The following is a 22615-nucleotide window of genomic DNA, read 5'->3' as shown; positions in this document are numbered from 1 at the left end:
CTGATCACCTGTCTATCCTTCCCTGGCTCATTGATCTCAAAGCCATGGCCTTTATACTATCCATATGCCACTGATGTCAACACTTATACCTCTAGCTTCAATCTCTCTCCTGAATTCAAGTTTTGTCTATTCAACTCTTTACTCTACACCTTTTTTCAAATGTCTAACAAATCTTTCAAACTGAGCATGATCTAAATTCAACCCTGATGTCCCCCAAACCTACTCCACTCACAGACATCCACCTCACTTGATGTCCATCTTATCCTTCTACTTGCTCTGGCCACAGATCTTCGAGTCTTCCCTCTCCTTCCCTCCATTCCGTATTCAATCTTTCAGAATATAGTGTTGGTTCTTATTTCAAAATACATCTAGAACCTGGCCATCGTCACTGTTCTTCCCCTGATCTGAGTCACCATGCCCTCTCCTGTGTTACTGCAGTAACCACCTGTGCATGCTCATTCACTTCAGTGGTGTCCAACTCTCTGAGACCCTATGGACTATAGCCCACCAGGCTCCTTGTCCATTGGGATTCTCCAGGCAAGAATACTGGAATGGATTGCCATGCCCTCCTCCAGGGGATCTTCCCAACTCAGGGATCGAATCCACATCTACCTTCATCTCTTGCATTGCAGGTGGATTCTTTACCCACTGAGCCACCTGAGACCCACCTGACTGGTCCTGTTTTCAGACTCCATCCCCTCCAGTGTTTTCAGCACAGCAACCAGTGACCCCTTTAAATGTGATCAAGCCATTCCTTTGCTCAACTCTTCCAGCAGCTTTGATGGCCCGTGTTGTTCAGTTGCTAAGTCACGTCTGACTCTTTGCGACCCCACGGACTGCAGCACACCCAGCCTCCCTGTGCCTTACCATCTCCCGGAGTCTGCTCAAGTTCACATCCAGTGAATCAGTGATGCCATCCAACCATCTTGTTCTCTGTCATCCCCATCTCCTCCTGCCTTCAATCTTTCCCAGCATCAGGGTCTTTTCAAATGAGTCAGCTCTTCGCATCAGGTGGCCAAAGTACTGGAGCTTCAGCTTCAACATCAGTCCTTCCAATGTGTATTCAGGCCCATACGGTTCTACAGAGCCTACCACTCTTCCCCGCTTTCACTCTCATCAACTGTATAGGTCATTCTGCTGTATCCCAAACACACCAAGAAATGCTCAAGACTCAGGGTCTCTGCCCTAGTTTTTGTATACTTAGTTCACTGTAGTTTCCCAGCACCTGGAATAATTTCTTTGCATATAGTTGAAGCACATTATTGGAAATGAATGAATGAATTGGATATAGGAGTAAGGTAATGAAGTAGTGGGGCTTCTCCAGTGGCTCAGCGTTAAAAGAATCCATCTGCAATGCAGGAGATGTGGGTTCAGTCCCTGGGTTGGCCAGATCCCCTGGAGAAGGAAATGGCAACCCACTCCAGTATTCTTACCTGGGAAATCCCATGGACAGAGGACCCTGGCAGCTACAGTCCATGAAGCTGCAAAAGAGTTGGACATGACTGAGCAACTAAACCACAGCAATGAAATAGTCAGCACAATAACTAAATTTTTAGTTTGAGAAGCCGCATGGATGGTAAAATGGGGGAGCCTGAAAGAGAACTTGGTTTCAGAGCTGGGAAGATTATAGAGATGTCCATTTGACATCAGATGGATGGTATTCATTGGCAGCTGGATATGTAAGTATGAGATTTTGGAGACATTCAGAGTCTGGGTCAGATTTGGGAGTAAATGGTATGCAGGTTATGGAACCAGATGAGGTCATCTAGTCTGAGAGCAGAGAAAAGAGAATGAGGTCCGGGACCAAGCCCTAGTTAATGCCAACATTTAGAGAACAAGCAGGGGAGAGTGAGCGTGGAAAGTGCCGAAAAGGAGCCAACAGTGGGGCTGGAGAGGAGCCCGGAAAATATGGAATTACTGAAGCCAGGAGGAGTGCTGTGGGAAGGCGGCAGCAAATGATGTTAAATGCTGCTGAGTGGCCAAGTGCAGGGGGGTTGCTGACTGCGGGTTGTTGGGTACAGTCTCCATGGGGTTGGGAGGACAGAGGTGACCAAGGAGGCTTGAGCGTGGAAGTGTGTGAAGACGTCAGCTACAGTCCGCTTTTGCTGGGAATGGGAACAAACAGGACGATCATGGTCTCGACTGTCTTAACCCATCACTGCTCCTTTCACAAGCCTCCCACTCACCCTCGGGCCACTCTGCATTTCAGCTCGCTCTCTCAAACACCCACCAGGACTGGGAATCCACTTCATCACCCACTCCTTTCTCACGTTAGATTCCATGCACCAGCCCTCCGTTTACCCTGTCCCCTCTCCCGTCATTGTTCCGGCAAATCTCAGCTCTGATTAAGTCTATTCTTAGCCTGTTTTTCCCCTGCATCCGAGGAACTACACATGTCTGGAGAAAATAGCCAACTGTGCTAGGTAAGTTCAGTTTTAAATAGCTGAACGTAAATCTCAAATAGGTTTTCAGGAATGTCCTACCGCAGTTGGTTTTCCTACTGTCCTAGATGGCGACCTCATACTATGTCACCCGTCAAACCTCCAGCATTCCGTCCCACTTCCTCACCCCCTGCTGATGGTCTTGGCCTTTTAGTTCACAAAAAAAAAAAAAAAGAGAGAGAGAGAGAAATAGCTCACCTCATGCTCTATGCCATCTACTAAACTACCTACATCTATGCCCATTTTCTGTGCCTTGGTATAAAGGTCAATTCTTCCATTTGTCTTGAGTATGTCATCAATCTCCCCCGTCTATGGGATTATCACTACACACACACACTCACACACACACACATACACACAGAGCTACAGTACTTCCCATCCTAAACAAAATACCTCCCTAGACCTCAAATCTCCAATTCCCCTCAGGTACCACCCACTCCTTGCCCCCACTGTTCAGTTACAGGGTATTTTATGTTTGTTGTCTCCACATCCTTCCCTCTCATTCTTTATTGAACTTACTCCGCTCAGGCTTTTCTTTCTTTTCTTTCTCACTCCCCATGACTTCTGTTACCAAACCCGTTATGTTCTTGTGTTATGTGACTCTAGCAGTATGTGTCCAGTTCTTCATGCTCCCTATCTTTAAACGCTTTTCCTTTTCTTCTAGACTCTAGCAGTATGTGTCCAGTTCTTCACGCTCCCTATCTTTAAACGCTTTTCCTTTTCTTCTAGAATATTGTATTTTCTTGGCTTTCCTCCCTCATCAGTAACTCCTTGGTCTCCTCTATTTCCCCTTCCGTCCGTCCTTGCTTCCTCCCTCCAAATACCGTAATGCCTAGGGCTCAATCCTTGATCTTCTTCTACACTCACTTCTTGGGTGTATTCCCCTGGCTTTATAAGCCATCCATAAACTGATGATTCACAAATGATTTTCTCTGGTCTCTGACCTTTTACCTGATTTTCAATTCCCAAATCTGTCTACTTGACATCTTCGCTTACAACGTCCATAGGCATCTCTAATTTAACATGACCTACACAGAACTCTGGATTCCCAGTACCACTGACCGCCCTTCTCATATTTCCTCCACAAGTCTTTTGCTTGGGGGAACCTCTGAGGCCAAGTGTGCTTCTGAGGCCAGAGGCTTAGGATTCATCCATGCTATTCCTTACACTGTCAGTCAGTCTTGTTAGCTGTGAACATACACTTTCTACCAGTACTAGTCTAAATCCAAGCCACCGTCTTTTATCTGGACTAACCTCCAAACTAGTCCTCTTCAACTTCCACCTTCTGCAGTCCATCCTCCATAGAGCAGCTAGATGGATCTTTTAAAAATGTCATTCTTCAGCTCAAAATCCTACTACATTTCAAATGAAATTCATGCTTCTTACCTATGGCTGCTGCCTACCCCTCCAGCCTCACCTCTGTCATTCCCGTACTCGCTAGGTTCTGGCCACACTGGACTTTCCGTAAATGGTCCTTAGTTGCAGTCCTTCCCATGGTTTCCTCCCTAACTTCACTCCAGTTTCTGACCAAATGTCACCCCATCTTTGGAGACGCCAGCAGTATGATAAAGTCCTCCACGTCCCCACTACGTCATTCTTTTCCACTTTCCTGGTTGACTTTTCTCACTAGCACTCTTACTAGTTGAAGTCAAATGCTTATGTGGCTTGTCTCCTTTGTTAAGATGTAAGATCCTTGAAAGCAAGGTCTTTATCTACTCCAACCACACACCACCAGGAATGTTGTAGCCACTCAACGAACTGGATAAACCATAGGATGGTATATTTAAGGAGAAAGGTTCAAAGGTGGTCTTTTTAAAAGTAAACATAAACTACTAGAGCATGTTTCTATGCTGATGGAAATAATCTTGTAGAAATGAATTTGTTAAAGCAGGAGCAAAAAAATAATGCAGAAAGCAGAATGTGTAGACACAAATATAGGCATATTGGTAACCAGTCTGAGAAACGGGGGAAAAAAAAATCAGAGGATCTGGGTTGTAATCTCCACTCATTCTATGTAAGACTACCCTTGGGATCCTTCCTTGCAGACAGGAATGCCATGGTTGTTCTGAGAAGACACCCCACCTTACCCTTTGCATGAGATTGATCAAAGGTTTGTGGTGCCTGGAATTTCGTGACACATGGAAACTTTGCAATAAACATTGGTCTTTTTTGCACAGCTAAAACATTAAAGCCCCAGGGTGATTTTAAAAAATGATAGCCTGCACATTTCCCCCCCTCCCCCAAATACTGTAAATTAAGAATGACATTTTCATTAGTGTCTCTTTCTCTTTCAGGAACTATGTGAAAAACAACATTTGCTTTATGAGTCATCACCGGGAGGAATTAGTGCCAAAACAGCTTCAAAAAAGCAACCCCCAAGAGCAGTTCTTGGAGTCTAAAAAGCTACGGGGTAAGGGACAGCCAAGGCAGCTTTCTTCAGAGATCTAATGGCCTCCAAACCCTTCAAGGGTTGATAAAGAAAGAGAACACTTAGGGTGTCTTCCTACCAATATGTATTAGCCACTCCCACGTTTTCTGTCCAGGGTCATGGAACTATTTTAAAATGGATATCCTGAAATTATACCGTCTTCACTCATTACCCCACCCCTCAAAGGAACCATGAAAGGTGTTTCAGGAACAAGGTCCCAGGTGGTCTCTTTCTTACTCTGAGCAGGATACCAGGATAAAAATAATACCACCTGGTTCAGTATTTTCCACCTTCTTCACAGAGCAGCCTTTGAAAGATGATGAACTAGTGATGCTCCGAGAGCAACTTTTATCTTAAGGTTTGTTATGCACAGAGGCCTGTTACGGCTTTATTATTCAGACACATAAGCTGTCTGAACATAAGCTGATGGTTCTTTGCCTACCAACACACTCCCCACACTAGGTCTTGTGTAAAAAAGAACCAAGACACAATATGGACAATTGCACACATGTTCTAGGTTAGGATAGGGTCCTGGTTAGGACTTCAGTGATCATTTCTAATTATAGTTCAACAACTATAAAGATTATCCATCTTATTTTATGAATCATGGACTGCAATGTAATTCAAAATATTCTTTTATGAATTTGATGTATTACAAAGTATTAAAAAGAAGCAACTCTGCAATAGTTGAGAAAGATAAGCATTTTTCTATCCATTAAAAAATGTATGAGTAGAAAGGATACTTTCAAAATCGTGGGATCATATTTATTTAGTAGTAGTTGTTAGTAAAACATGAGAAAAGGAGTCAGGTCATTAGGTTATTTATCCAAATCTGTTAAGTAGTTAGGTTTTGAGTTACTAAGTTAAGCTTACTCACGTCTCTCTTTGTAAGGCTTTCATGATAACTTAGATCCATAGTTTCCTGCAGTTATTCACATGCCTCAGGAATATCACTACCTCAGGTTACAGCCTACGGGCCATAATTGATGCTGACTTTCAGATACTTGCAGACATAATAAATGACATCTAGACATGGGGACAATTCCCTCACTATGTTCTTTTCTATGATGAAACAGAGATCACTGACTGTACTAGAAACGTGGGTTTTCACTCACACAGTAATGAACTGCTCTTTTCTGTACTGCACCAGTTGAATTTGAAGATGTGGGGAGGCATTTTACCAATACAATTTGGTACACTGGTAGAAAATCTACAATAAAAAATCTCAAACCATTTATGCAGTAATTCACTAAATGACTTAAGCTATGGGAAACACACACAGAATGTATTGAACAACCCAAGTTGAAAAAGAATACAAAAATATGATTACTCTGAAGAAAAGAGAATCCTCAGAGTCAAAAGCTCTTTTCATTTAGCCTGAAATTTTTGTATCAGCCCATAACAAATTGTCCCAGTTTGATATAAGGAAGTAAGATCTACTGCAGTCCTTTATAATGAAGTGGTCAGACTTCAGTCTCTGTAAGCAACAGTAAAACTGTATTATCAGAAACTCAGGAGAATGACTAAAAGTCCTGGTGCTGAAAAACACTATCTACATTAAAATTGGCAGGGGAACATATGAAGAAAGATCTGCAATCTCCATTCTGCACAGTACATTTCTCACGCAAGTTAGAGCATGCACTGTTCATTTGTTCTGGAAGAAGGGAAAGTATGTTCTGTAGAGGTAATTGATTGAAGAAATTTATTAAGAACCTTCAATGGAATTATATGCCGACATTAAAAAAAGGTCAAGACAGGTAATTAATTGGTATGATTTTTTTTTCTTTGCCAAGCATCTCAGATTGTAAGATACTAACAAAATTGTTAAACTGTGCAAGTCCAAACACTGTGTATCCTTTAGCAATTTCATGGCTTAGCCATGCATTGTAAATGGGCAGGGAACTGTTTATAAACTTAGCAGGTTTATCATTAAGTGATTTCAACTTCAGTATCTTAAACATTCTATTTCTCTTTTATTATTCAGAATCTATAATGAAACAATTCTATTTTCAAACTAATTTTTATCCAATACAACCCCAACTACAGCATTTTCACTTTCAAAAATAAAAAGGGGGAATACTTATAATTTTTATGTATATATTTACAGTTTTTATTTATAAAAAAATGTACAGCACTTGTGAGAAGCCAGAAGACATCAGACGCACTCATTTCTTACCAGCTTTACGTATAGTGGGTCACACCCATGACACTTTGCCAGGCGACACATGAGCAGCAGCCCTGAAACCAGACCCAGTCAGATTGTCCTCCTTCCTCTTTTCTGAGAAAGCGTTTTGATGAGCTACTGAGCTCCTAGTTTTCAAGTCACTCCAATACTGAAACATCTTACAACATTTGGATCTGCATCTTGGCTACATCATCATGTTCCCCCCTCCCTCCTTCTCTATTTCTTTTTCTGTGAACACTGCAGAACAGGAGGTCACTTAATTACTGTTAATTAAGTTTAAGTGAAAACTCAAATTTTTCAAACAGTCTGCCCAGAACCTATGATTTTCATTGAATTTTATTCTGTATATATTTTATGAGGCTACCTACCCCACTGGATCTTAAAACGAAGCAAGTAAACACAAATGTAAAAAGTGAGAAAGAAGTCTGAAAATCACAATTAAGTCTCTCCCAAGAGAGAAAATATAAAAGTTAGCCCTTGCCTCCAACTTAGGAAGAGTGAGAGGAAGGGCAGGGGAAGGTATCAAGAAGAAGACAAAGATAAACATAAAATATGTATTGTTCAGTACAGTTTTCAAGATTTTAGAACATAATAGGGAAAATGTACTAGAATATAGAGGTTAAGGTGTTCCAATTTTTCACAAAGTTTCCAAAACATTTTGGAAAATCAAGGTTTCAGTGGAAGACTGTGTTGTATTATTATCTCTATTAATGTTAATTGAGAAGCTGATACGACTCTCCGCTTAGTTTTACTTCTATGTAAAATCACTGTTAGCTAATACTCAATTGGTCGAGCACCACTGCAGCTTGATACTGTATTACCATTCCTGGGCTCATGGGTGAGCCAGAGTCACTGGTTCACAAATGCGTATTTACTGTTAACTTTAAAGGCGCAATCCCATGTATGGAATAGTCACTCTTTAGCTTCATTCAATAAGACACAGCAAGGGGAAAGATTTATCTTGCAAAATGGCTTTCAAGTTCAAGTTGAACTGTAGTATTAATAAAGTCACACTGGGGCACTTCTTGTTAAAACAGCACAATGTTTCAACTTCTGACAAGACTCTTAATATACAGCCTTGAGTATCAACCTCAGATTATTCTTTTCCTATAACCAAAGTTGAGTCCTTCCAGAATAACAAAGGTACATATGAGGTACAACCCATCACAGCTTTTCTCCTATTTATCTTGTAGGTAATAAGAGGTTTCTTTTTTTAAAACTACAACTCTGCAACTTTTAAAAGATGGTTAACATTTTCTACCATGTTAAATTAGCAACATAAAACATTATGCTTAATCTATAAAGTTCTACTCTGCTTCCCTACAATTTATATACATGTTTTCATTTCTAATCTTCAAGAAAAAAAAAATTCCTACTTGATATTTGGTAACAGAGCATTAAAAGATACTATACACATGTGGCATATGTATATTTACAAAATACACTTCAAAACGAAGCTGACACACTTTAGCAAAAGTCTAAGCTTGCATAGATTAAAAAAAAGAATTATGAATACAATTTTTGTTAAAATAGAAAAATGGGGAATAAAAGTTATAGAATGGATATGAAGAGAGATCTTTTCCAAACTTTTATTTGTGCACATTCAATTGAAAAAGATAACTTTTACAGGTTCTTTGGTGCCCATATTCAGCATACAAAAATGTAAAAGACTATTCACAAATAAAACACATTAGCTCAAACTGGAAAAAAAATAATGACAACAACAAAACAATCTGCGCTAGTGCACACGGAGACAGCTCTGCTCGTGGGGACATGGAAATTACTGCGAAAATAAATAGAAATGTCCTTTTGTAAAAGCAGCAACGTCATGTCTTGTAAACTTCCTTTTTATATTACAGCAAGGTTTGAAATAAAATCCAAAGGGCCTTGAGCTTACACTGTAGCCGTGAAAGAATAAAAGAGTCTATTTCCTCAGTTACTGTTGGTCCGGTTTTCCTTGTGAGTCCAATGTGCAGCAGGTTTTAAAAGGTGCTCAGTTAAGGATTCTAACCAAGTAAGTGGTGAATTATAAAATCTCTTTCCTGCTTTCAAACACGAACGGGTAAATCTGTTCCACAGCGGTAGCGACAGCCTTTACGTTGGGTCCTGCAACAACAGTGGAGGAAGAGGTGAGGAGAGGCAGGAGAAAAGGAGGACAAGCTCACTTCCCAGAATTATAAAGAACTCAGTACTTCAGAATATCAGGCTGTTCTTCTAAAAATCTACACTTATATAACTGTACACACAGTCATAGTAAGAAAAAGAAATACAATTTTTTATGAACAATGAAAGGCAATCAAACACAAAATGATGTTATTCATCTTGGTTTGGGCACCACTGTGAAAAGAAAGTATATTAAAACACACACACACACAATCACAGAGGAAGATACAAAGTGCTGAAACACGCTCATTAAAGGAAGGACTGACAATCGCAACTAGACAGCTATTAACCTATGATCCTTTTGGTCACTGCAGCCTGGCTTCTGGTTAGGCTACGACTGAAGCTCATCACAGGAGTATTGAGGAACCCAGCAGAAGTAAACAAACCTGCCACCAGAGTTGGGAAACCCGGGGCTGTTATAAACGGCACGGTCTCAACATCGCCACGGATTCACCACTATCTGGGATTCACATCTTTATTACTCATCTGGTCATTCACCCACAGCTTACTTCCCTGGTGGCTCAGTGGAAAAGAATCTGCCTGCCAATGCAGGAGACGCCAGTTTGATTCCTGAACTGGGAAGATCCCCTGGAGAAGGAAATGGCAACCCACTTCAGTATTCTTGTCTGGGAAATCCCATGGACAGAAGAGCCTGGCAGTTCATGGGGTCGCAAAGAGTCAGACATGACTTAGCGACTGAACAATAACTGCCAATTAAAAACAAAAAAGCACCAGGGGATGAGGTGATGCAATATATTTATTAATCCATACAATGCTAAGAATAAAATATGCAAGCTTTCATCTAAATAGCTAAAAAATATATAGAAAAGAACAATGAAAAATATTTTCATAAAACCTATTTTGAATAAATACATAAATACGTGTTTTTCCCCCCACTAACATTTACACTTACTTTTGAAAGATCCTTAAAAACATACATATGCATCCACTGGGAACCCTTTTCTGACTCACCTCAGTCCCTCCAGAGAATAGAGCTCTGCCCATTGGGACCACGCTGAATGTGTCCACTGAACTAATAATTCAGAGGGTATTCCAGATGTTAATATATAATGCATACTAGGTAACCAGGTCAATGGTCTGCAGTTTGCCATTGTGTTAATTTTCTATTAACTTTATGTATATATTTTACATAAGCATTATTTTATTCCATACTTCTTGTTTAGTCATTAAGTCGTATCTGACTTTTTTGCAACCCCATGGACTATAGCCCACCAGGCTCTTCAGTCCATGGGATTTCCCAGGTAAGAATACTGGAGTGGGTTGCCAGGTCCTTCTCCAGGGGATCTTCCCAACCCAGGGATCAAACCGAGTCTCCTGCTTGGCAGGCAGATTCTTTACCACTAAGCCACCAGAGAAGCCAAATCCCATAATTAGTAAGGACTTAATATATTTTAGAGCCTCTGTGAAGTCTGAGCTGCAAAGTGTAGAAACCCAAAGAAGGAAAGAAACAGACTTGTTCCTCAGCACTCCATTTTTTAAGATTCAGGCATGATCCTGGCAAGAGCCTTTAAAAGTCTCCAAGGAAGATGTGAAAACCCATGGATGAATCAAAACTAAAGCTTTTCTATTGAAGGTTTATAGGTGTCTTTTCCTTTAAGGATTATTGGAATAAAAAGAAAATTCAAAGACCTAAAGAAGTTTTCCTTAATTTTGCCAAAGGTTGGACCTGACTTCCAAGTAATGTCTATGAACAATTTATAACCACAATACCATTTAAAAAAATCACTCCGCAATGCTAAATGCTACCCTTTGACATCTATGCCTAGTCTTCTGAAATCACCTCTTCCAAATAATTAAAAAGACTCGAAAGATATAACAAAATACACATTACAAATAGATACCAATTATATTTGAATGTTTTGCTCATGTAAAACCTCTATGAAGTTCACAAAATAGGCTCCTCTTTGAGTATTTTAGATGCAAGACATCATAAACTTAAAAACAACGAATGAAAACATATACTAGAGTATTCTTAATTCCAAACTGAAAACCCAAATGCCCATGGGACAATATATTCACACACTGGGTACTAAACAGCAATAAGAACGACTGATGCACAATTATGTTGAACAATACAGATGAATCTACTACGGTAATGATGAAGATAAAGAAGACAGACACAAAACTGTATACATAAGATTTCAAAATAGTATATAAAAGCAGGTTAAACTCATCTACTATGTTTGCCAACAAAGGTCCATAGAGTCAAAGCTATGGTTTTTCCAGTAGTCCTGTACAGATGTGAGAGTTGGATCATATGGAAGGCTGAGTGCTGAAGAATTGATGCTTTTGAACTGTGGTGCTGGAGAAGACTCTTGAGAGTCCCCTGGACAGCAAGGAGATCAAACCAGGCAATCCTAAATGAAATCAATCCTGATTTGGAATCAATCCAATTGGAAGGACTGATGCTGAAACTGAAGCTCCAATACTTTGGTCATCTGATGTGAAGAACAGACTCATTGGAAAAGACTCTGATGCTGGGAAAGACTGAAGGCAGGAAAAGAAGGGGGCAACAGAGGATGAGATGGTTGGACAGCATCACTGACTCAATGGACATGAGTTTGAGCAAACTCTGGGAAATAGTGAAGAACAGGGAAGCCTGGTATGCTATAGTCCATGGGGTTGCAAAGAGTCAGACATGACTTAGTAGCTGAACAACAACTGTGTTAAAAAATGAAGAGACTGGCTCTCTGAGGAGGGCAGAAGAGAAAAAGCAGACTTTATCTCCATTTTGGTATGAACACCTCATTCAATTCATAATTGACAAGCTTGGTTTCAATATCATAAAATACCTGTTACTGTGATACTTCCTGTTGAAAAAATCTGTAATGTAGCTCTTAGCGATTTTATCCGATAGCACACAGCAGGATGAAGTTCAGGTTCATAACTATACCAAAAAAGCCACAATTAATATAAATATTATAGACTCACAAGTAATTTCAATTTGGTGAGTTATGTTGATTCTTCGAAGACCTACCTGGCATGAGGTCTATTGTTCTTTGTGAATTCTGGCAAACGGATTTCAAATGGCATGTTACACACTGCCAAAACGTTAACAACCTTAAAATCTGTAAATATTACCTTTAGGAGAGAAGTAAAACCAATGAATTATTTTGAAACAAACAAAAAAACTTTACTCATCATGGCAATCTTAATTTTAAATCTTAAATTTTAATCCTTAAAAATAAGAGCAAACAAGATAAACAGAAACATTTAAAGCATGATATAGTATTTTAAGTTACCAGAGACTCCTTAATGCTGTAATTAAGCAGGGAGGGGGGAGCTCAAAAACTTTATTAAAAAATAAACAAAGCCTGAGATGACTGCATGAATAAAATAGTACATCTGAGTCTTCTGAATTTTATTTTAAGATTGTACTTTAAACGGGATATTTAATCTAGCAGCATAAGATGGAAAACAGTGAGGAAACATTAAAGCAGATTCCTCCAAAAAGAGTCAAAATGGAAAAGCTGTTATTTCAAACTCAAAAAGCAGTGGACACTGAGCTCCAAAGGCCAGACTTTTTCTTACATGCAGTAGGGTAAAATGATGTTTCTGCGAATTCAGTTAGATGTTTGCTCATTTGGGGGGACAGAATGAGGAACAGAGAGACAAAATTGTGTCTTTAACTCACTGAGATTTCTCTCAACATCTTGAATGTAATGCTAAGAAAAGAGGCTCCAAGGCTGAAAATAATGTCCTCTCAATATTAATAACTTTAGCCACTTCTACCAATATTTTAATGGTTTTACCTTGTTATCTTTTCAACTGTTCCTAGTAAAACCGCGAATCCGGATGCACTAACTACCTCCACCTCAGCAGAGGCACGAGGCAGAGAGTCACGAGGCGTGCCCAGCGGCCTGCCTTCAGTCACGGCTGTCTACCGCGCTGCTGGCCGGCACCAGCACCCCACGCCCCCCGAACCTCGGTGCCTGCCTAGCGCCTTCCGGCTCAGGGGAGACCGCCGTCATCAGAGAGACCTGACCCCCATCCCCATCCCCTCCCACCCAAATCCCAAACTGCCCAGGCCCATCTCTTCAGGAACAACAGCCCTCCTTTTTCTGTTATTTACTCATCATTTCTAAGTGACCCAGAGAGTCCAGGATACATATTCATTTTATTCAAAGTTACGCCTCTAGAAACTGTAAGGCTGACCTGCTAGAGACGGTCACCTTACGAGGCTGAGAGCCTGCTAACCCGCGTGTACATGTCAACAGGGCCCGACGGCTCTCGCTCATCATCCTCACACGGCCTTCCTGTGATGATCAAACACAGACTGTGTGTGTGTGCATGTGTGTGTGAGAGTGTGAGAGAGAGAGAGAAAAGTGAAAAATGTAAGGAGTTGAAAAGTAGTTAATCTATAAGGAAACAAGTCTCCATGGGAAAGAAATTTGTGAAAAAGCCAGGATCCCACAGAAACACCCATGTGGGCAAAGTCTGCCACTACATTTTTGAGCTGAAGGACAGAATTATACAACTTAGAAAAAGGTCAATCATAAGAGGAGTTTTGAGAGGACTTCTTCAAACCATTAAATTATATATATATATTAAATTTACAGAAATAAACTTTTGGGTATCTGTAGCTTGGATAGCTTTTGAAAACGTTACCTGAAATCCTAGTTTCTGGAGACTACGGGCTAAACGTCTGGCACCAAATTTAGCTTCTTCTTCACTATGGTTTCAAAGAAAGAAAAAGATTATCAGTTACACAGGAAATAAATTTTATACTGAGGAACACAACAAACTGTACATGTGATTTTGTTTTCAAGTCTGGAAAAATGTCTTTCCCATGAGGGGAAAATTAAAAAATAAAAACCCAAGTAACATTTACCTTGTTGCTCCAGTGCAAATAATTTTTCCTGAGGACCAAATTGTAGCTGTAATTCTAGGCTTTCTAAGCTTCATTAATACTTTCTGCAAAAAGAAAAGAAAACCAAAAACCCAACAGCTTGGTTAATTTCCACACATGGTTCTACTCTATGTGGCCATTTCATGTTTAAATACTACTTCAAGCTTACCCAAGACTGAAATAACTGTTCTCCAAACCACCCATTCTGAAATGAAGAACTTCACTGAACATAAAGAACGTATTAATTCAAAAGGACATTTAATTAATAAAAAATTCAAGGCCTGTATATATCTCTCACTTTATACTTGAAATCAATGTACTACAAGTACACATTCCGACTTCTCACTCTGCTCACATAACTGGAATTTGTAATTTGCATGGATCCTCGAACATGCCAAACCGTGTATGCCTTAGGAACTTGGCATAGCTGTTCCTTTCATCCGGTATTCTCCTCCTTCAGGCCTCTCACCAGATGTCATCTCTACAGAGAGACCTTCCCTGACCATTTCACCAAAACCCCCATCCCTGTACCCCTCTGCGACTTCCAACCCTGCTCTTCTCTGCTTCATGGTGCTCATTACTTTCTTCCGTGTCTTATAGCTGATATGCCTATTACATACTCATGACTGATGTGCAAATCTTGAATGCAGGAGGAAGTTTGGAGCTGGAGATGTAATTTTAGATTCCTTAGAAACGAAAGGCACTTAAAGCTATGGATTTGGAATAAATTATCTACAGTGTGAGTGTAAAGAGGCCAAGGACTAAGGTCCAAGATAACACGTGAATTTAAATTTTCATTGCAACTCTTCATTTGTGGCAATATTTAATAAATGGCCATAATATATAAAACAGCTAAATATTTTACTGAATATGTAACCAAAAAAGGAACTGGACATTTCTTCTTAAAACTCTTCTTGCATTCTGAGTTCCTCTCTTTCTCTGTCATATGTTGTAATATTAAATTAGAAAGCTAGTAAACCTGGGGAGGCCCAAATTATCACAGGCTCAAAATAAAATCTGAGCTAAAACACATTATAAAATTTCTTACCTAAGTGGCTGAGAAACAGAGCTTTTTCTTCATTTAGTTGTCTTTCTCTACCAGCTTGTCCATCAACTCAAGATGTTAACCTTCCCAGGAATAATAACTTGTCTGCCATATGGCATGCTCAAGTTTCAATGCAGCATTAAGCCTGTCCCTCTCTTTTTAGCAGATTATTTACTTCTTTTTAAAAGGGAAGATGGCATTATTGATGAACATGAAAATCTTTAATTGTGACTCACTGAAATTTTTAATTGAATTTAATTCATCTGTACTTCATTTCTAGCCTGAAGAACTAATGCAAACTTACCAAGATATACTGGCATCTAATTTTTAGAGCTTCAGCAGAGCCTTCATACCCATTCTCAATTTTTATAATAAATGTATAAGGTACTGTCCTCATTCTTTACTTAGTATGTCATTCACAGCACTATAAAATTAGGCTATGTAGCACACATAACAAAAATCAGATACTTACTCCAACATCACGCTTATAAATTACATTTGCTCCCTCTAAAGCAATCTTCCTTAAGTTCAAATGGCATCTTGTTCTAAAAACACAGACTACATTTGTAATTAGAATGTCCAATGCAACATCACTGTCTGCATCCATTGGGGTAGTTTAAAAACTTGGCTTCCCACCACGAAGATCACATCCTGAGAAATAAAAACAAATAATTAAATAATTAAACTCAAATGTTCTGTTAATATTTTGGTCACAAGGAATCTTGAAAACTAAAATGCAAGAAGTAGATCTCTATTTTTTATTTTTCAAGTGTTATTCAAATCATGTCCTTTCTTTTCTCCATGAAAACCGTCACTTTTTAAAACATAACGTGTCATAGAAAGTCTTTGAAAATCTGAATCTAACTTTCACTCCTTAAAACCAATCAGTCAGTACCTTTTACATGCCAGCAACTTGCCAGACTTAACTCCTGCGACTTGCCTTTGCAGCCACCACTTTCCAGGAGTGCCCCGGCCATGGTGATTCTCCAAACACACCATGTCCAAGGGCTGGACTCTCTGTGGTCCCAATGTCCAAGCATTAATGGTACTAAAACCCACCTCATACGACGTGAAAGGGCTATGTAAAGAAGGGCCTGCTTTTTCTCTGTTCCGGTAGGGCCACTGACTTTCTTAAGTTTTAAGACACAGCAATATTAATAATAACATTTATTAACAGACTTTCCTCATTTACTAGTCATTCATTCATTAATCACTTACTGAAAACCTCTACACACGGAGGAGACTGGAGAAAAACAGAAATAAGGCAAGGTCTTCTGTCCTGAGGGAGCTCCCCAGCCTGTGTATGTACACGGAAGCTCTAACCAACAGCTGCTTAGCACAATGCCATTTTTACCAAGACCCCAATCTTATAGAATGCATATCTTCTCAAAACAATGACAGGAATATTTCTAAAAACAAACAAAAATGAGCCCTAGTTTTTACCAAGTACACGATCTACGTCCAGCTAAAGTATTTTCTCTTTGAGTATTCACATCTTAAAAAATAAGTAATGGTAATTCAGTTGACCTACCCCACGAAGAGAAAAATCAGAAAATGGTAACAATGCTACTATAATTATCTTTATAATTCCTTGAAGCACAATATGAAAAAGAACTAGTACTCTTTATAAGGATTCAAATTATTATATGACTAAAAAATGAAGCCAAGAGTCCAAATAAAAAAAAAAATTCTACCTTGTTTTTCTGCCTTTTAGTTTCTGGTAGGACACAATGAGAAGTCAGGTGGAGACTTTTAGCATCTCTGTAGGATCATACCGCATTGAACTCTGTGTATCATCTGAACCTCAACTTCATTCTATTTTCTTCCTTATATTTAGTTCAATCTACCTATTTTTTTGTTTTTCTGTTCTTTGTGCTTGAGCAACCTCAAATGATTCTTGGGTACAAGAGGCGGGGACAGGGGTGGCAGTGATGTCTGAGGGATAGATATATAGGTGGACAGATTAATAAACAGAGGACAGAAGCAGTTATCAGTGGTGATCTTTAAGTGCACACTCAACATTCGACTCACCACCGACTATTCTGAGGACTCAGGCCAATTATACAATCTATCTGTGTCTTGATTTTCTCACCTATGACATGAAATGGACAGTGCCTAATAGTGCCATGGGAATGACATAAAATGTATGAGAAGTACTTAACACATACACTTGGAAAATAGTAACACAAAAAATAACACTGATTAGGGGTAAAAGTTTAAGCCCAAGTCCACAGGTAGAGCAGAGATTTCTTAGCATCACTTTCCATGATTGTATCACAACCCAGACATTGTTCTACTTGCTACTAGAACTGGAAGTAACTGTGAGGCAGAGGCTCCTGACTGCTCACCCCAACACCCATTCACCCCTCCTTCACAATGAACAGAACCCAGATGTCTAGCTGGATACACTGTGGCAGAAAAAAAAGAAATCTATACATTTTAGCCTCCCTGGCAACAGACATTCCCCAAGAGGACACAGGCTCTGTACTGTCAAAGAAATGTAAAACAATATGGCTTCATGACTTTTGAGAAGTCTGCTCAGAGGGACCGAATTAACCAGAAGACCCTTTCGCCTTTCTGCTCTTCTTCATTCTTGCTGGATGGAGTCTGGATATGAGAGGTGGAGCTCAAGAAGACATTCGGGATCGTGAGATGGGTGTGGAAGAAGAGTGAGACAGAAGAAGCCTGTGACCCTGATTCTGCGAAACTTCTGATCACCCCCATCATCTTCTAATTCTAGACTTTATGAACGTGAGGGAAAAATCGATTTCTATTTTAAGCCCTCCTGTGGACTTCAGCTATATGCAGCCAGATCTAATCCTGACTGATACACATCCCATGATAAGAGGCCACAAAAAGCATGACTGAGAAGAGAAATTACATATGAAGGAACTATGTTGAATTTACTGCCTCACACAGACTTTTTACATCAAACAGGCTAAAACAAATGATTCAGATCTCCTACTCTGAGTATTACCTGCTGAACTGTCTGGAACGCCTACAAGGATAACATACAAGGAAAAAATAAGTCAAGAAAGAAGGGGGAAAGCAAACTTTGAGAATGCAAAGAAGCCTTGAAATTAATTAAAATTTGATGATTGTTTCCATACATCAGCAACTTAAAATCTAAAAATGAAGTCATGGGCATAGATAAGTTAGGAAGTCTTCATATTTCAGATGAGCAACCTAGCAAACAGTCTCGGAAGATGTATCATTGATTTAAGAGGTTTTAAATCAAGAGTAAAATATGAGAAAGCCATTACTAAGGAAAACAAAGAGGCAGGCATACTATATGAAAACCCCAGATTTTTAAAGCAGTACTAAAAAAGAGACCCATTTGCAAACAGTTTATCTATCTTGTAAAACAAGAGTAGCACTGAAAACGATTCACTTCTTACAGCTAAGCACTTCGTATCACTTTTAAGTAGGATAATTCAAACGGCAATCCAGTGAGAGAGACGAATCTCAGCTTCTACAGAGTACCTGACAGCCTATCATAGTCCTTCCAATTCTGAGTGAAGCTAAATCATTTATCAGTGCGTGAAAAATTCTACCTGAGTAAACTTAACTCTCAGCATTAAGGAGGAATGCATTACCTCTAAAATTAGTTCAAAAGGCTCACATTATTCCTAAAACATATACATAACTCTTTTTTATTAATTAATTTAAATCACTGCAGATGGTGACTGCAGCCATGAAATTAAGATGCTTGCTCCTTGGAAGAAAAGCTATGACCAACCTAGACAGCATATTAAAAAGCAGAGACATCACTTTGCCTACAAAGATCTATATAGTCAAAGCTATAGTTTTTCCAGTAGTCATGTATGGATGTGAGAGTTGAACTGTAAAGAAAGCTGAGCACTGAAGAATTGATGCTTTTGAACTGTGGTGTTGGAGAAGACTCTTGAGAGTCCCTTGGACTGCAAGAAGATCCAACCAGTCCATCCTAAAAGAAATCAGTCCTGAATGTTCATTGGAAGGACTGATGCTGAAGCTGAAACTCCAATACTTTGGCCACCTGAAGTGAAGAACTGACTCACTGGAAAAGACCCTGATGCTGGGAAAGACTGAAGGCAGGAGAAGGGGATGACAGAAGATGAGATGGTTGGATGGCATCACTGACTTGGACATGAGTGTGAGCAAGCTCGAAGAATTGGTGATGGACAGGGAAGCCTGGTGTGCTGCAGTCCATGCGGTTGCAAAGAGTTGGACATGACTGAGCAACTGAACTGAACTGAATTTACTTTTTAATTGAAGGATAATTGCTTTACAGAATTTTGTTGTTTTCTGTTAAACCTCAACATGAATGAGCCATAGGTATACATATGTCCTCATCCTCTTGAATCTCCCTCCCATCTCCCTCCTCATCCCACCCATCTAGATATAGAGCCCCTGTCTGAGTTCCCTGAGACATATGGCAAATCCCCATTGGCTATCTATTTTACATATTATAATGCAAGTTTCTATGTTACTCCCTCCATACATCTCACCCTCTCCTCCCCTCTCCCCAGGAATACTGAAGTCACGTGTCTTTCAATTTTGGTTTCCTTAGGAGTGGGACTGCTGGGTCATGCAGTGGCAGGGTGGGGGGCCCTGAGTGCAGCAGAGCATGCACTTCTGAAGGAGGTTGGCATTATCTCCATTACCTCCACCATAGTTTGCCCTCAGGTCAAACAACAGGGAGGGAACACTGCCTCCCTCATCAACAGAAAACTGGATTAAAGATTTACTGAGCATGGCCCTGCCCATCAGAACAAGACCCAGCTTCCCCCTGTCAGTCTCCCATCAGGAAGCTTCCATAAGTCTCTTTATCCATCAGAGGGCAGACAGAATGAAAATCACAATCACAGAGAACTAATGATCACACGGACCACAGGCTTGTTTAATTCAATGAAACCATGAGCCATGCCACGTAGGGCCACCCAAAATGGATGGGTCACGCTGGAGAGTTTTGACAAAATGTGATCCACTGGAGAAGGGAATGGCAAACCACTTCAGTATTCTTGCTTTGAGAACCCCATGAACAGTACGAAAAGGCAAAAAGATAGGACACTGAAAGATGAACTCCCCAAGGTTGGTAGGTGCCCAATATGCTACTAGAGAACAGTGGAGAAACAACTCCAGAAGAATGAAGAGATGGAGTTAAAGCAAAAACAACACCCAGTTGTGGATGTCACTGGTGATGGAAGTAAAGTTCAATGCTGCAAAGAATATTGCATAGGAACCTGGAATGTTAGGTCCATGAATCAAGACAAATTGGAAGTGGTCAAACAGGAGATGGCAAGATGAAGATTTTAGAAATCAGTGAACTAAAATGGACTGGAATGGGTGAATTTAACTCAGACGCCCATTATATCTACTACTGTGGGCAAGAATCCTTTAGAAGAAATGGAGTAGCCAGCATAGTTAACAAAACAGAGTCCAAAATGCAGTACTTGGGTGCAATCTCAAAAATGACAGAATGACCTCTGTTCGTTTCCAAGGCAAACCAGTCAATATCACAGTAATCCAAGTCTAGGCCCCAACCAGTAAAGCTGAAGCTGAAGCTGAACGGTTCTATGAAGACCTACAAGACCTTCTAGAACTAACACCAAGAAAGCATGTCCTCTTCATCACAGGGGACTGGAATGCAAAAGTAGGAAGTCAAGAAACACCTGGAGTAACAGGCAAATTGGGCCTTGTCCAGTACAGAATGAAGCAGGGCAAAGGCTAATAGAGTTTTCCCAAGAGAACCCACTGGTCATAGCAAACACCCGCTTCCAACAACACAAGAAAAGCCTCTACACATGGACTTCACCAGATGATCAATACCAAAATCAGACTGACTATATTCTTTGCAGCCAAAGATGGAGAAGCTCTATACAGTCAGCAAAAATAAGACCGGGAGCTGACTGTGGCTCAGATCATGAACTCCTTATTGCCAAATTCAGATTTAAGTTAAAGAAAGTAGGGAAACCGCTGGACCATTCAGGTATGACTTAAACAAAATCCCTTACAATTATACAGTAGAAGTGACAAACAGATTCAAGGGATCAGATCTGCTAGACAGAGAGCCTGAAGAACTAAGGATGGAGGTCGGTGATACTACTCAGGAGGCAGTGATCAAGACCATCCCCAAGAAAACAGAATGCAAGAAGGCAAAATGGCTGTCTGAGGAGGCCTTACAAATAGCTGAGAAAAGAAGAGAAGCTACAAGCAAAGGAGAAAATGAAAGATATATCCATTTGAATGCAGAGTCTCCAAAGTAAGGAGAGATAAGAAAGTCTTCCTCAGTGATCAGTGTAAATAAATAGAGGAAAAAAACAGAATGGGAACGACTAGAGATCTCTTCAAGAAAATTAGAGATACCAAGGGAACATTTCATGCAAAGATGGGCCCAATAAAGAAAAGAAATGGCATGGACCTAACAGAAGCAGAAGATATTAAGAAGAGGTGACAAGAATACACAGAAGAACTGTACAAAAAAGATTTTCATGACCCAGATAACCATGATGGTGTGACCACTCATCTAGAGCCAGACATCCTGGAATGCGAAGTCAAGTGGGCCTTAGGAAGCATCACTATGAACAAAGCTAGTGGAGGTGATAGAATTTCAGCTGAGCTATTTCAAATCCTAAAAGATGATGCTATTAAAGTGCTATACTCAATGTGTCAGCAAATTTGGAAAACTCAGCAGTGGCCACAGGACTGGAAAAGGTCAGTTTTTATTGCAATCCCAAAGAAAGGCAATGCCGAAGAACGCTCAAACTACCACACAATTGCACTCATCTTACATGCTAGCAAAGTAATGCTCAAGATCCTCCAGGCCAGCCTTCAACACTATGTGAACCGTGAACTTCCAGATGTTCAGGCCAGATTTAGAAGAGGCAGAGGAACCAGAGATCTAATTGCCAACATTCGCTGGACCACATATAAAGTAAGAGAGTTCCAGAAAAATATCTACTTCTGCTTTATTGACTACACCAAAGCCTTTGACTGTGCGGATCACAACAAACTGTGGAAAATTCTTAAAGAGATTGGAATACCAGATCACCTTACCTGCCTCCTAAAAAATCTGTATGCAGGTCAAGAAGCAAGTTAGAACTGGACATGGAACGACAGATTGGTTCCAAATTGGGAAAGGAGTACATCAAGGCTGTATATTGTCACCCTGCTTATTTAACTTATATGCAGAATACATCATGTGAAATGCCAGGCTGGATGAAGCAGAAGCTGGAATCAAGATTGCCAGGAGAAATATCAATAACCTCAGATATGCAGATGACACCACCCATGGCAGAAAGCCAAGAACTAAAGAGCCTTCTGATGAAAGTGAAAGAGAAGAGTGAAAAAGTTGGCTTAAAACTCAACATTCAGAAAACTAAGATCATGGCATCTGGTCCCATTACTTCATGACAATTAGATGTGGAAACAATGGAAACAGTGAGTGACTTTATTTTTGGGGGCTCCAATATCACTGCAGATGGTGACTATAGCCATGAAA

At 40.0% G+C, this 22615-nt stretch overlaps 2 protein-coding genes across 3 annotated transcripts in view; one reads left to right on the top strand and one right to left on the bottom strand.

The window, feature by feature from the left end:
• SLC2A12 (solute carrier family 2 member 12) overlaps positions 1–13437 on the top strand; it is a 66409-nt gene extending 52972 nt beyond the window's left edge. Inside the window, exons 5-6 of one of the 2 annotated variants that reach the window (XM_043888165.1) lie at positions 4736–4851; positions 13017–13437. In XM_043888165.1, the coding sequence (XP_043744100.1) occupies positions 4736–4851; positions 13017–13042 (142 nt within the window). In that variant the 3' untranslated portion in view covers positions 13043–13437. Of the gene's footprint in view, positions 1–4735; positions 6631–13016 lie in introns of those variants that run through there. The other variant, XM_043888164.1, reaches the window with a different exon arrangement.
• Positions 8630–22615, bottom strand: part of TBPL1 (TATA-box binding protein like 1) — a 35424-nt gene continuing 21438 nt past the window's right edge. Inside the window, exons 2-7 of the mRNA XM_043888167.1 lie at positions 15605–15783; positions 14070–14152; positions 13847–13910; positions 12216–12319; positions 12031–12125; positions 8630–9160 (exon numbers count right to left, since the gene is read on the bottom strand). Of these exons, the coding sequence (XP_043744102.1) occupies positions 9081–9160; positions 12031–12125; positions 12216–12319; positions 13847–13910; positions 14070–14152; positions 15605–15739 (561 nt within the window). The 5' untranslated portion in view covers positions 15740–15783 and the 3' untranslated portion in view covers positions 8630–9080. The remainder of the gene's footprint in view (positions 9161–12030; positions 12126–12215; positions 12320–13846; positions 13911–14069; positions 14153–15604; positions 15784–22615) is intronic.

Source organism: Cervus elaphus, chromosome 26 (genome assembly GCF_910594005.1).
Source record: "Cervus elaphus chromosome 26, mCerEla1.1, whole genome shotgun sequence".
NCBI lineage: Eukaryota > Metazoa > Chordata > Mammalia > Artiodactyla > Cervidae > Cervus > Cervus elaphus.
Note: the sequence above shows the minus strand (reverse complement) of the source record. Positions and strands in the feature narration are given on the sequence as shown.